The 15,065-nt window shown below is 51.6% G+C and overlaps 1 protein-coding gene across 1 annotated transcript in view; it reads left to right on the top strand.

The window, feature by feature from the left end:
• The window catches only part of CPXM2 (carboxypeptidase X, M14 family member 2), an 89,689-nt gene extending 76,833 nt beyond the window's left edge, over positions 1-12,856 (top strand). The window contains exons 12-14 of the mRNA XM_045568028.1: positions 4,238-4,377; positions 6,389-6,488; positions 11,482-12,856. Coding sequence (XP_045423984.1) covers positions 4,238-4,377; positions 6,389-6,488; positions 11,482-11,735 — 494 coding nt within the window. The 3' untranslated portion in view covers positions 11,736-12,856. The remainder of the gene's footprint in view (positions 1-4,237; positions 4,378-6,388; positions 6,489-11,481) is intronic.
• The last annotated feature ends 2,209 nt before the right edge of the window (positions 12,857-15,065 follow it).

Raw genomic sequence — 15,065 nt, forward strand, 5'->3', positions numbered from 1 at the left:
TGGGATCCTTACTGCTGGCTTTGAAGGGGTGCGCCTTCCTCCCGGGTCTTAAACGACAGGGCTGGAGATCCAGAGGGATCTGATCACGTGAGAAGGGAGCAGAGCTGGCGTCTGTTTGACTGCGGCCTACTCTTAGCCGCTGAGCTGTTCAGATCTTATAGGGCTAGAGATGGGGTCTAGTTGGACTTAGTGGCAATATTGGACCAAACCAAACAATCAGAAAACCCAGGGAGGAGCAGAGAGCGTGCTGGTGCTGGCGTAGAAGCCAGGGCTTCTCGCCCAGAGCCCTTCTTATTCTGGGGGACGTCCCGTGCTGTAAACCCGCAACAGGGGCTGGGCATTGATCCCAAGCTCAGGGGTGAAGTGATTCTGAGCTTCAGGGGTGTTCTGGGACCCAACATGTGGTGAAGACCATTTCGTATATATCTGTCGCCACTGGCAGTCTGCATGCTGGGCCCCTGATCCCACCCACAGCGCGTGGTCAGAGCCAGCAGTGTGGGCACCGGGAGGTGTTGCTCCTGGCATCCACACGGGACAGCAGGGGCTTCTAGCAGAGACTTCAGGAATCTCCTCGCAGCAGCTAGAGGACCCCATGGTCCACGTGTCAGGACTGGTCCCAGCCCAGGGCTCCTAAACCAGGAGGGATGAGGAGGTGCTATTTCCTGTGGTCCCTCTGCATTGGATTGCAAGACCCCAGGCATAATGCTCGTTGCTTATTTTCTTCACTCTGTGAGGGTCCATCAAGCCCATGATGAATTTGAAAAATATTCCGTGTCAGATAGATGGGGGGTTAAATCCCACTCTATCATTTGGTTGCTCTGTGACTCTGCAAAAGTTACTTTACCTCTCTGAACCCTTGAACTTTCCGTTTGTAAAATGGGCATGATGGTGATGACGATGATGATGGTAACATCTCCCTCTGCGATGCTGTAAGGATCACATCAGGGCAGGATGTGGCTGTGCCCAGTGTCTGGCTCACCAGGAAGGCTCAGTTATGACAAGTTCCCACCTCCCACAGCTCCTTCCTGTCAGTAGCACGAAATCCCTGTTATGAGCTATCCTTACTCTCTGTTTCACCACACTAACTAATTAGCTTTAATATTATTTTATTTTGCTACTTTTCAAGTATGTTTCCACCCTTGGGAATAGAAAAAAAAAAAGTAGAACTATTCGCTTCTGTGACCACGTGAGAATGCATGCAGCAAGCTTGCAGTGTTTTCTCGGTGACAGAGGCGCTTTGTCTGTCTCCATCGTGGTTTTACCTTTTATGAAATAAAAAAATAAATGCAAATTGCTATCAGGAAAATTTCCTGATGGCAAAAAGCATTCTTGTTTTTCAATTTTCGCCCTAAAAACCTCCCTGCAAAACTGTTTAAGTGCAACGTCTGTTTATTTTTTGTGGCTGCTGTGACTGAATGGGGTCCAGACACAGCTGGATCCCAGTGTCGGGTCAGCAGTAAGGTTCTAGAAGTGGCTGCTGCATAATCACGTTGACAGTGTTTGATTTTTTTCCTATCAATTATATTTTCCATTATTTCAGGGACTTCGTGGCAGAGCCATGTGGTGGCTCGAGCCTTTTTAATCATTCTTCTTCCTGGCGGTGTGATGAAGTCTGCAGATTCACGTCTTTGTAGATTAATGAAATGCGATTTCTCATTTCCGCCCCTCCCCCCACAGCCCCGCCTTTCTGTTCAGTCCTTTCCCACGCGTGGACAGGGCAGTGCCGGGCGCCACGTCGGGGGAGTGGGCTGGCAGGAGCAGGGTTGCAGATTTCAAAATGCGCTCCATTCGCAGTGTGTGCTCGCGTTCCAGATTGACATGGTCCTCCCTGTTCCTCGCTGCTGTCCCCACCCTCTCCTGTGCAGAGAAGCGGGCGTGTGGTAGCGTCGGGCACAGGGCTGCAGGGACACGGCTCTGTGTTCCACGTTGAAGCAGTGACAAGAGGAGGAGTCCAGTCAGAGAGAGAACACGCAGGAACATCTCACCGTCCCCGACTGGGACTGAAGGCTTGTAAAGAGCTGTCTGGGGACATCACAGCCCCTCGTCGACGTGCCTCGGACAGGAAGTGGCATTTGGCTTTCGAAGCCATTCCCTGGCCAAGGCACCACTCTCTGGACACGAGGCCCACGCTTCCCACAGCTCCGCTGGTTCCTCGTCAGGCTGCCAACCCTTCTAGAGCTTCTAGTGCTTTGAACACATATTGCAAAGTGGCGGGCCACTCCGGGATTTTTAAATCACATTTATTTCAGTACTAACAAGGCCTGAAAGGGTGGGAATAATGATAATTTTATGTGCAGAGAAGAGTCCAGCCCTCCCAGGAAGTCAAACCTGTGCTCGCTGGTGGCTTTGTTGTTCCTCGACCTCCTTGTGGCTTCTGTAATGCCACACTGCGGAGCTGACTGGATGCGCTTTGACCAACCTCCTTTAACCTGGCCGGGCCCCGTGCGGAGGATTTCCCACTAACCTGCCACCGCCCTGCCCTCTTGTGCCACTGCTCTTACTGTCCCTTGTTGTCTCACGAGTGTGCTCTGAGGCCTGTTGTGATGACACGTGAGTGGTTCCCATCTGGAATCTGGCAGGGACTGGCCATATCTTGGGTACCATTTTGCCTCTGACTTCAGCAGATTGATGGAGTTGCTCTTCACACCCCAAAGCCCTGGTTTTGAAACAGACGTTTAGATGGAGCATTGCAGGAGTGGGTCCCTACGGTGAGCTCAGTGACAAGGGAGGAAGAAAGGATGTCGGAGAGCGTGGCCGATGGGCGCTCATCAGCCCCTCTCGTTCCCTCGGTCCGTGCGGAGCCCAGCCCACCCAGCTTCTGCTTTCTGTGACACAGACCCTCAGAGCCCAGGGAGGGCTGGTGAGAGGAGCCTCCAGACACTCACAGAACATAGCTTGCTCATCATTCTGTTCAAAAACAAAAATGCTGGGAAGAAAGCCACCAGTGCTTCCTGCCGTCTAACACGCCTTCATGCATTGCACAGACACTGGGCAGTGCAGAGGGTGGAATCACGGCCCCCAAAGCACGTCTGCTTTCTAAACCCGGAACCTGCGGATGTTACCTTATTTGGAAAATGGGTCTTTTCAGGTGTGATTATGTTAAGGGTCTCCGGATGGGGTTATCCTGGGAAACCTGGACAGGCCCTAAAATCAGTGGGCGGTGTCCTTATACGGAACAGAAGACAAGACACGGAGGCTGAGGAGAAAACTGTGTGAGGATGGGAGAGAGCTGAGTGATGCAGCCACAAGGCAAGGAAGGCCCGGGGCCACCAACAGCTGGAAGGGGCAAGGAAGGCTTCTCCCCTGGGGGCTGTGGAGGGAGCACAGACACCTTGATTGCAGACTTCTGGTCTCTAGAACTGGGACAGAATAAGTTTCTGCTGTTTTAAGCCACCCAGTTTGTGGTCGTTTGTAACGGCAGCCCTGGGAGATGCATACAGAGACCAACCATGTGTCAGGCTGGGCGCTGCCTGTCCTGCTGTGGTCACAGGGCAGCAGACTGGGCTTCCTGGGGGAGTGAGTGTGCCCTGCCGTCCCCATCCAGCAGTGCTCTGTGTGGGGACAAGAGCAAGGACTTGCTGTTACACAGACCTGGGCTCAAGCCCCAAGTGCAGCCCTTTCCAGACACGTGATCTTGGATACGATTCTCCCATTCTCAACCTCAGTTTTCTTATTTGTGAAATTGTGCTATGTGATCGACCTCTGCTGGGTTTGGGGTGAAGACTAAGTGACCTAAGGGATACAGATGCTCAGGACAGATCTGGCTCATATAAGGCACTCACCCAGCGGTGGTATGGATAGCTGTTTTACTGAATCAGAATAAAAAACTGTCACAGTGCTATAGCTGAGACAGCATAACTATAGAGATAAATTTAATTAAACACTTAAGATCTATAGTGGCAATTGATGATACTGTTACTCTAAAAATGGTGTGTTAAAGTGAGTTTAATAAAATAGATATTTTATCTAAAAAGCACTTATTGGAGTCCTTCTTTTGTCAAGACGCCCTTGCATGTGTCTGTCCTCACCATAAACTGTTCTAGCCTCATGCCCTCTCCCCAGTCTCTCCAACCCACATACATTTGCTCGAAAGCAAATTTTTCTCTATAATAGATACTTGTCACCTCCCTGTTCAATGAAGTCTTCTGAATGTTCTTAAATGTTCTTGCTGCCCCTGTCCCGCCCAGTGCCACATTGAACACTGCTCCATTAAAGTGCTGTCCCATTGGGTTGGCAGGTCTGAACGATTTCAGCTACCTTCACACAAACTGCTTCGAGCTGTCCATCTACGTGGGCTGTGACAAATACCCGCACGAGAGCCAGCTGCCCGAGGAGTGGGAGAACAACCGCGAATCTTTGATCGTGTTCATGGAGCAGGTATGGTGTTGGCACGTGGCCGTGTTAGGGAGACTAGCTAAGAACGTGGCCCAGGAGGTGGGTGAAAGCGTGGGATGGACTCAGCTCTGTCGACTGTGGCCACCTGGGGCCACAGCGTTGCAAGGAGCCAATGTCTGTTTACACTTGCTCGGACCCCAAGGAAGTGAGCTCTAAACCCACAGTGACCGCTGCCACTGGCTCAGCATGGGTGGCACCAGTCCAGGGGCTCACGGTGCTGCTCTGTGGGGAGCGGGCCATACATGTTTGCGTCAACACGAACAGGCCCCTGTCTTAGTCTGCTTGGGTCACCGTCACAAAATACCACAGACCGGGTGGCTTAAATAGCAGACATTGATCCTCTCACCCTTCTGGAGGCTGGGAGTCCAAGATCAAGGTGCTGGCGGAGCTGGTGTCCTCCGAGGCTTCTCTTCTGGCTTGCAGGTGGCTGCCTTCGTGCTGTCTCTTTACCTGGTCCTCCCTTAGGCATCCCTCCTCTCTCTGTGTGTGTCCAAATGTCCTCTTCTTCGAAGGACACCTGTCACACTGGATTAGGACCTACCCTAACAGCCTCATTTTAACTTGATTATCTCTCCAAATAGTCATATTCTGAGACACTGGGGTTAAGGCTTCAACATATGAATTTGGCGGGGGACACAATGCAGCCCAAACACCACCCCCAGGCCTTCAGAGTCACTGTTGCAGGTGGCAGAAGTGGTTACCTGGGAGCAGGTGTAAGTAACAAGTCCCGGCTGAAGTTCTGCTGCCCAGCTGGGGAGGGCCCCTGCTGTCTTCATTAGGGACCTCGGACACCTCCCCTGCCCCATGCTTGCAAGGACACATCCATCTTGTAGCATTAATGAGTTAACCAGTTCTCGTTTAGCGTTACAACTAACATAGCCCCACTAAGAAACGGTCTAACTGGAAACCAAAGGAATAAACAAAAACAAATGTTGAGCGTCGGGGCTCCTGCCGTTTGTCAGTATCAGACACATGGCTCCACCGTCTCCGCCGTCCGTTAGGAAGTGAGATCTGCGGCTAGCGGAGGTTGCCCTTCTCCCCAGGGTTGTCGGAGATGAGTCAGAAGATGCACTCAGCTGAGGGCTTGGACTGCCGGCTTCCCGGTCCCTGCGGCTGCACCTCTGCACAGGTGGCAGAGTTTGGCACCAGGATGCAGCATCCGAGTCTGCCCCTCGGGGGTCCCGGGAGGCTCGGTGCAGCCCCCCACCCCCCCCACCGTGAGCTTCCCTGGCACAGGAGGGTGTGGGCCACTTCTTCTCTTTTGGGGAAATGTCTCACTCAGGGAGCTTCTGTCCCCACCCTGGAATTTCATAAGGGAAGGCTCTTTTTCTTTTGCGTCTATGTAAAGAGAGAAGGCCTTGACTGTAGCAACCTGATCATTCTTAAGTAATGATGCAGTTTAGCCAAGGTGCCTCCCGTGGGTAAAATGCCCAGGCACAGTAATATGTGTAAAGAAAGCCACTGGAAATGATGGTGGTCACCTTGGATTGTCACATCATTCTACCAATAGGGAAACTGAGGCACAAGGTTCAGAGTTGATGTCTGTGCTGTAACACAGCTAATCATTGGAAGGGGCCCACAAGAGTTGTCATTTGTAAGAAGGTCTCTCTGATTCTTTTCTTTCCTCTCTGACTGTTAAGTCATTAAGTCCATTTAGTTCAGGAAAGTCAAAATAAATGTGCTTATAAAAATTAAATCACAGTTTTTAGTGGGTATATTTTTATGAACCATCTCAGATACTAATATTTTTTAAGCCTTTGGAATATTTTAATTCCTAGGGAAGATTTCTGGTGCACAGGCCCAAAGGGAGTGCGGAAGGAGTTTACACAGCAAATGCGCACAGAGCCCGGCGAGGCTTTTGAGTGAGACGTGGTGCTGTGAGCTCCTGGCAGGGACGGGGCTGACCTTAGGTGTCCAGCCCAGTCCCCTGTGCTGGCTGTGTCCAGAGCTGGTTGGTGACCTCACCCTGTGTCTCATCCTGTTTGCTGAGCAGATTCATCGCGGCATCAAAGGTGTGGTGAGAGATTTACACGGAAAAGGAATTCCAAATGCCGTTATCTCCGTGGAAGGCGTTAACCATGACATCCGAACAGGTAACTGCAACTGTGTACAAACTATTTCTTGGTAAGAAATACCCATTGTCCTGAAGTGTTTTACTTGAGGTACAGTCACAAGCTAAATGCCAGGAACTTCCTACTCAGATCCGAATGAGAGGCTCCTTCCTCTGCCTCCACTGTTCAAGAGGACTTGAAAGCGAGGTTTGTACCCTGTGCTCTCTGGCTCATCCTTGTCCCTCCCGCAGGATGAGCGTGGAGCAGCCAGCCACCTTCCAGCTTCCGTGGAAGTTTCTGAGAAGTTGAGGAAGCAGCTCTTTCTCTGCAGGATTGTGACATACAGGCAGCTTGGCTCCCAGACTGGCGGGATGTGGCCCGTGCAGTGAGCGCTGCAGGGCCGGGGAGGGTGGGCAGAAGCTGTAGGCTGCGGCGGACGCAGCAGGGCTGGCATGGAGAGTCCCTCAAGGACGGCAGCAGCTGGTGGCTGGGAGATTAGGATCGGCCTTTGGTGCCCACCTGGAGAGGATGGGGAGGATGCAGTTTTTCCATTAAACCACAGGAAAGCACTGAACATGATATTTTAGGAAAGACTCAGGTATCTGTGCTAGAAAGAGTAGACTACTAATCACATTAGCCATAAGCTCACTCTCTTAATAGTTTTACACGTATTGACTCAGCTACTCCTTACAGCAGTCCTGTTTTCTCAATGCCATCATTAGCTGAGGGAATAAGGCCCATGAAGAATTGCAACAGGGAGACCCAGCTCCCACCTGCTATCAGTCACGAGTGGTGTTAACAAGTCAGAGTTGGCACATGTGATTTGCATTCCACTGGAGAGTAGAAAATTCTAGAATCTTGGATAATCTGCGAGTCAGAGGATGATCTCTGAAAGGCAGTGCTGAAGTCTTATTCCAACTCTCTTTGCTACAGGAGAAAAGGAATTGTAAGACCTGGGGTCTTATAAACCAAACACGGTTTTCAGTTCCTAAAATTCCACAATAATCTTACATTTTTAAATGCACCTATAAAGTGGCCGCACAGCCCCAGGACAGCGAAAGACAGTCCCGTGGCCCAGGGGTCACTGAGCAACAGCAGGAACACGGTGCTGTTCCTCAGTGATCTGTTCTCAAAGAACTTCCAGGCATGTTTTCTCTCACTTCCTCCCCTTGAGCCCTTTGAGGGACACAGGCCTTTCTCTCCCATTTATGCGGGTGAGAAACAAGCTCAAAGAGGTTAGTTGACCCACCGAAGGTTTAAGAAGTGACTGGGGCTTGAATCCAGGTCTCTGACTCCCAGGTCGGCTGGAAAATACCCTGTGCACGCTCTGCAGGAGCCGCACCAAGAGGCTGCCCTATGCTTTGCTGATTAGAAAGTGATAAGAAAACAAAAGTCCAGCTTTTCCCTTTGAGCCCCAGCGCTGTCATCACCTGGGATGGCCCAGTTTAAACTGAAAATGCCGTGTCCCAGGAAGCCCCCCAGTCCCAGGCAAGCAGAGATGGTTGCTGCCCGCCATGCGCTCCTCACTGTTCCCTGTGGACTGACAGCCACACGTGGGCTCATCTCTGTTGCTCCACCTTCCACCTGAGCCTTCTTCCCCAGGGAGTCCCCTGGTTCCATCCTCGTCCCCTTCAGGACTTTGCTCGGATGTCACCATCTCAATGCGGCCAACCCCGACCACCCTGCTGAGCACTGCACCCCTGCCCTGCTGCCCTGTTGGTCCCTCTTGCCTGTCCCAGCTTTGTCCTTTTCCTGTGGCACTCACTTCTAACATATAAAATAAGCTACTATTTTTTGTGCTTATTAATTGTTTCTGCCTCCCCCTGCCCCCACTACGAGGGCAGAGATCCAAGCACACTGCAGATGCTGGTGGGTGTTCTCAGTGACTACTTGTTGAATGAATGGCTGAACAGATGTTACGTGTGTCTCCAGGATTGCACAGCGAGCGGCAGAGCTGATTAAAGCCAAGCGCTCGAGACTCCAAGTCCCGTGCTCCTGCCTTTAGCCCCAGGCTGTCTCTCCTGAGTGTGGGAAGAAGCCCTTCCCTGCAGACTGTTCACGTGTGAACAGAGCATTTCCTACCAGCAAATGATCCCATTCGAGCCTCCAGGAAGCCGGGACTTCGGGGCGTTAGGGCAAGTGAGGCTGGGACTCAGACCTGGCCCGCGTATTCTTCCATGCCAGGCTGCCTATTGATGTCCCTGGCATAGAAGGCCAATTATTCAAATAGATGAAATGCATCTGAAATGCCACAAAATAGCAAACTGCTGTGTAATGCCACACCTCACATTCTTTCCATCTAGTTACCAATTTCTTCACTCAGTAATATTTTCTGAACATTCCTGCCATTTGACCTTGATCTTATAGCCATGGACCGTGAGGTCTCAGGGTGCATAGCATGGAATCTCGTACACAGGATCCCCTCATAGGCATCCGTGTACATTGCTTCCCTCATTTACTCATTTATACATTCATTAATTCAGCAAGCATGGATTTGAAACATTGCCTATGAGCTCCTTTAAAAGAGTAATTCATAAAAGAGCCTGGAACATTCCTTGGACTATTTGGTGCCTCCTATGCAATGTGTGAAAACATGAGGGTTTTAAACTGAGTGGGAGATAAAAAGGCCCTGGGGCCTCCTGAGCTGGGATGAGAATACTTTGCCTAATGGGCTCTGAATATCAAGCCCCTGCAATCAAGGAAACGGTTTTGATGAGCTGATGGGAAACGCATCTCTCTCCCTTTGTCCCCCCATAAATCATTTCCCAGTGTGATTCTCACGGCAGATGCTCCGCACTTCACACATGGCGCTTTATTTTGTTTCAGTGCTCTAGAAACGCTCTGAATTTGCCTTGATTTCCGTCTGAGGCTTATGTGACCTGACAAGTTTTATTTCTAGAGGGATTTTGCATAAAATAAACTGAAGTGTTAAATGGAGTTCCACAGGGAGGGAAGCTTCAGATGCATGGAAACATGCTGGCCAAACACCTGGCTCAGATCCCACCCGACTGTCCCTTGCTTGGTGGGCACTGAGCTGACCCGCTAACGCATGGACGTTCTTTGGGCCTGGCTTGCCCCTCTGTCCACCCGTGCCGAGCGAGGCCTGCTGTCTGGGAGCCTCCACTGCAGCACCCTGGAATGCTGACTGCTGAGCACAGACCTGGCCACTCCCTGGGACGCTAACCCAATGTGGTGTCCCCTGCCTTTCGTAACGTGGATGATCCTGAGATTTCCCGGTGGTCAGCGGTGGAAGCAGAGAGAATGAGAACCGCTCGGCATTGAACTGAGGATATATTGTGTGACACACTGTTCAGTGCGGAGAAGTAAACTACAGCTTAACACGGGGACCAAGACGGGAAAAGGAGGGAGGGAGGGGGACAGGGAGGACCTGTGGAGGCGGCTGCTCGTGCAGGCCTGTCCACCCATGCGGGAGCCCACAGGGATGTCTCGAAAGGCCGACTGTATTGTGGGGCTCAGACCATCTGGTTTCATGACCAAGACTGCTTGATGTGCCTCTTGCCTTCTGAAATGGCATGGAGTGGTGTTTTATTTAGTTGAAAACCTTGCACTTTCACTAAAGGAAGACACAGAGCACAGTGCTGAGAAAAACCAGGGAGCCACCTACCTGCGTGTGTACACCTGGGCCTCTCAGGGGGAGTCCTGTCTGCATTAGCTGACTGTGCACGTGTGGCGAATAGCTGCCTCCTTGTTCCTTTTCAGTGGCTGCTTGCGCTCCTGGGAGCTCACTGCGTTGCACGGGTGTCTCGGATGAATCAGGGTTATAATGTGAAGTTAAACGTGATGTTTCAAAGTGTTGTATCTGTATACACGGGTGATGTATGTTTGCGCGCGCGCACACACACACACACACACACACACACACACACACACACACACACACACAGTTTTCGTCCATCCCTTGGAAGACTCCAGGACTTGCTTAGGCAAGTAAACCTCAGCCAGGGCCTACTTAGCACTTGGTCAAATCCAGCCTTTCTCTTTTTACCTGGCACCAAAGCTCTAGACTGGGTAGGACATTGAGAGACTTGCTAATGGCTAGCTGTGACCTTGTGCAGGATTTTATACCTCTGCAGGCATCCAGTGACTCACATAGAAAAGGGAGCATGCAGCCCACATCATGGAGTCGCTCAGAGCGTCCCGTGAATTGGGACTAGCCTTGCCCTTCGTGTGCTACGTTCCCCAAGGGTCTCTGGTGTCTCCTTTGCTGTCTCATATCTCTAACGTGTCATGGATCTGAGTGTTCGCACCAGGCTGTAGGCCTCCTTGGAGGAGTGACCTTGGCCTAGAACCCATCGTTATGCAACAGGGATCAATCCCAGGGCTAAGGATGGACCCGAGTCACGTTGGGTGCTTGCTGGGTAACTGGCCGGTGGTGTACCTGGGAGCCAGGGGGTTCTGCCTCAGCCCTAGCTGGGGCCTTGAAGGTCACAGGGCCCTCTGTGCCTTCAGCTTCCCTGTGGAGATGCTCCTGCAGCTCCAGGGCTCTCTAGGCCCCACCATAGAATGAGGTGCAGATGCCAAGGCCTTCCTTCCCTGGGTCATTTGGCCTCAGCCCGTACAGTTCTTAACTTCTCTTGTCAGGAGTGGAGAGCCGCACCCCTTGTAGAAATTGTTATTCTACGTTGTAGCCATGCTAGGGGAAGCCAGGAGGCCATGCGCTGATGGCTTTTCAAGATGGCATTTTGTGGTGAGGGCATAGCATTTGGAAGTTCAAGTTCATAATGAATGGCTCCTGTTGTCACCAAGCAAGGAGTGTGAGTGATCGTGATGTTTCTGCCCCTCTGCTCTTGTGTATTAACACTGCAGGGAGCCCACATCCCAGTGCCCTTCCTGTTAAAACCATTAAGGCAGTTTCCAAAGAGGACATTAAGAATTTGCATCCGCAGGAGCCCCAGTTCCACGCATGCTGCCTCCGCGTCTCACTCTGGCCCTGGGGGCTGGTCATGGAAGGGGGCTGGGGGTATCTGCATTAGGAAAAAACTGCCCTGAGTTTTCCCTGGTTTTCTTTTCACAGCCAGCGATGGAGATTACTGGCGCCTGCTGAACCCCGGAGAGTACGTGGTCACAGCAAAGGCAGACGGCTTCACCGCGTCCACCAAGAACTGTATGGTTGGCTACGACATGGGCGCCACTCGGTGTGACTTCACGCTCAGCAAAACCAACCTGGCCAGGATCAGAGAGATCATGGAGAAGTTTGGGAAGCAGCCTGTTAACCTGCCCGCCAGGCGGCTGAAGCTGCGGGGGAGGAAGAGACGACAGCGCGGGTGACCCTCTAGGACCCTTGAGACACATCCCAGACCTGCACAAATTAAACCAACCCAGTAGTAGCTCCATAGCGGCCTCGCTCATTGTTGTTTTCTCTGTAACTCAAGAGGCACCTGGGAGAGTGTGTGCATTGTAAGGCTGGTCCCAGAGCAGGGGGCTGAGGCTTAGGATGTTTTCCTATTTTTGTTCCCATTTATCCAAATAACTTGGACAGAGCAGCAGAGAAAGGCTGGTGGGAGTGAGAGAAGTCGGCAGGTCAGCCTGGGAGTCTGAGAGAGCGAGGAGCTGCCCATTCCTGGCCTCTGGGACGCATGGTGAGGGACACCGATGCTTCCCTGTGTGTGACAGCAAGAGTTCCACGTGCATTTGCGATTTGCACAGCTAACATTGCAGCATTCCCGGAGCCGGGCTGTCTCAGAGGTTGCCATTTGAGATGCTCACAGGCATCCTAAGAGAATCTGCCCTCTCTGGCCCTGGGACATTCCAAGCTGCTACAGATAAATTCTGCATTGTGTTGACAATAGAGACATTACTGAGGGAGCATCAGTAAGCCTCTTGAATCAGTTCAGTTTTCCTTTTCAACAAAGGATTGTGTTCATAAAAGGAGAGAAGCCGAGATCACTCAAGAGTGATTGTTGGGCAGTGGGCATGGGGCTTGCTGTACCCACACTGGGTCCACAAAGAACCCCCCAAACGCCCTGCAGACTCAGTATCCCTGGGGTGGGGCGCCCTAGGCAGGGAGAGCCAGAGGTGCCAGCCTTCCTGAGGCACCAGATAGTTTAGCCTGGATCTCCTCGTTGGCCTGCTAGAACTTGGAATGAACCAGAGGAGGGCTGGCCTGCAGCCCTCTCTGTGCTTGAGGGATTGCCCCTTTGTGGAATGAGCACTCCTGAGTGGGCCTGACATCAGTATGGGGGTTGTTTTTGATGTGCGGAATGCCAGATTTTCCAAATTAGGCTAAATTTGATGAAAACCTCTAAGGATTCTCTGTGGAGCATCAGTTTGAGAGGGGTTATTGAATTGTCATGCAAGAAAAAAAGTTGTGTCTCACATTTTATTAATGTTGCTGCCTCATTGACCTGGGAAGAATGAAAAAAATAAAGAAAGCAAATGATAAAGTCCTTCTAGTGTGTGGGGCTTTCGGGTAGACTTGCAGCCGCCCAAATGTTGTACCCCCACTGCCTCTCTCTGAGGTCGGTCATCCTAGAGGAGGCGCCTGCGTGGGGGTGGGCATGCTGGGTCCCCAGGAGCTCTGGGCCCCCTGACAGGTCTGTGTCCCCTGCCTCCCGCCCAGGAGAGACATGTGCTTGTGACCCACTAGTGACCCTTGGAGATGCCAGTGAGCATCTTTAGAGAAAAGATCCTCGTGCAACTTTTTGGCAGTCTACACCCAGGGTCAGCAAACTTTTCTTATAAAGGGTCAGTAAATGTCTTAGGCGTTGCAAGCTGTACCGTCCCTACGGTAACTACTCAGCTCTGCCATTGCAGTGCAAAAGCAGATACGCACAATGCGTACGTGAATGGGCGTGGCTCTATTCCAGCAAAACTATTTACAAAACAGGTGGCAGCTGGACTTGGCCTGCAGGCTAGGACATAGGTGACTCAACTATAAGCCAGTGTTGTCTGATAGAACTTTCTATGATGATGGAAATGTTCTATTCTGTGCCATCTCACATGTGGCTGTTGAGTACCTGAACGATGGCTAGTGTAACTTAGAAACTGGATTGCTTGTATCGTATCGTTTTAATCAATTTAAATTTAACTTTCAATAGCCAATTGTGGCTGGGGGCTACCTATTGGACCCTGCAGCTCTCAACTAAGCCCATCATAGGAAAATCTCACCCTCCCATTGTATATGGGAGATGATGCTATAAAGCATTTAAAAGTATAAACCACCTCTGTAGTTCAGAAGGATTCCACATACGCTTGGGGGCTTGTGGATTTGTCAGCTCCCTGCCATGCCGGGCCCAGAAGCCAGGTCCTGGCCACTGTTGCCAAGATGCTCAGTCTTACTGCCAGTATTTAGCTCCAGAGCTTGCAGGGCTGTCATGTGGTCTAGCACACTCACACGATCCTTGGCCCTCTCCACAGAGCCTCCCACAGTCTGAGCCCATTAACGGGTGCCTTGGGCTCACAGGCAGGAGCTCTGCACCCCAGGGCTGGCCAGGGCACTTTGGTGACTGGCCTCGTGTCAGGCAGCCTCTCTGATCTCTCACCTGCTCCTGCAAAGTGAAGCCCTTGAGCTCGGTAGACTCTAAAGGTCAGACTGGCTGTGGTGGCCACTGATTCTGGCAGAGAGCCTGCGTGCTGTGTTTCTAAAGCTCTGTTGTGTTGGAGTCACTTCTCTGCTCAGCCCCTCCGTAACACAGCAGCTCTGCCTGGGACCTTCCAGCCACCTTCCTGGCCGCAGCTCCTGGAACCTCTCTCCTACCTGCTTCTCGGCCACAGTTTCCCTCCTGGGTCTCTCCAGAGGCTCAGCTCGGGCCTTGCATACACTGTCCCTCCCCACAGCTGAAAACCTTCCTGCTCCTCTCTCCACGTGCCTCAAACGCCACCTCCTCCAGGAAGCATTCCTGCGTCTCAGGACCATGGTGATTTCTCATGCCTTTGAACCAACCTGCAGAGCCCCAGGGCCTCTCGAGGGGTTGTCTTACCTCAGGTTCTCCCTGCAGTCAGTGTGGACGCTCCCCGAGGGCAGGGACAGTGCTGCCCTAGTTTCTGTCCTGCAGGGCTGCTTCTTGCCCACAGCAGGCACTAGATCAATTCAATTCGAATTTGAACCAGCTTCTTGCCACAGGTGCCTTGTTTTTAAGATTCGTTTACAAGTTAAGAAACATGACTTTAGAAAATGAAAATCTGTAATTTGAATTTATTTAATGTCTCTTTACCTCTGCAAGTGTCTTCACTTTTTTACGTAAATTCTTATAATCGATTGAGTGGAAAAATGTCTAAAAGATTGAGAGACTGTTTTGGATGTTTTTCAACAGGATAAAATCAACTAATGCCATACCTCTCCTTCTGGCAGAGTCCGCCCGTATTTGTGACTTTTACTGTTCCACGTGAGTCCCAGATGGCTGGCGGCAGCATGGCCCTTTCTAACGCTGCCTGCGTTTACGTCGAAGGGCACTTGGGGAGCTGCATGGGGCAGAAGCTGGAATCAGGACCTGTCAGTGGTCACAGGCAGGAAAGGTGACCCTTCACCTGGATGTGAAAGATAACCAGAGTGCACCTGGCAGACTGGGGTGGGTCGGGGAGGGGACAGAGCTGGCCGGCCTCTTCAGGGAGAGGGGACAGTCCTTGCAGTGGCCGAGAGGGGAAAGGCAAAAGATGCCA

This window comes from Lemur catta, chromosome 14 (genome assembly GCF_020740605.2).
Source record: "Lemur catta isolate mLemCat1 chromosome 14, mLemCat1.pri, whole genome shotgun sequence".
In the NCBI taxonomy this organism is placed as follows: domain Eukaryota; kingdom Metazoa; phylum Chordata; class Mammalia; order Primates; family Lemuridae; genus Lemur; species Lemur catta.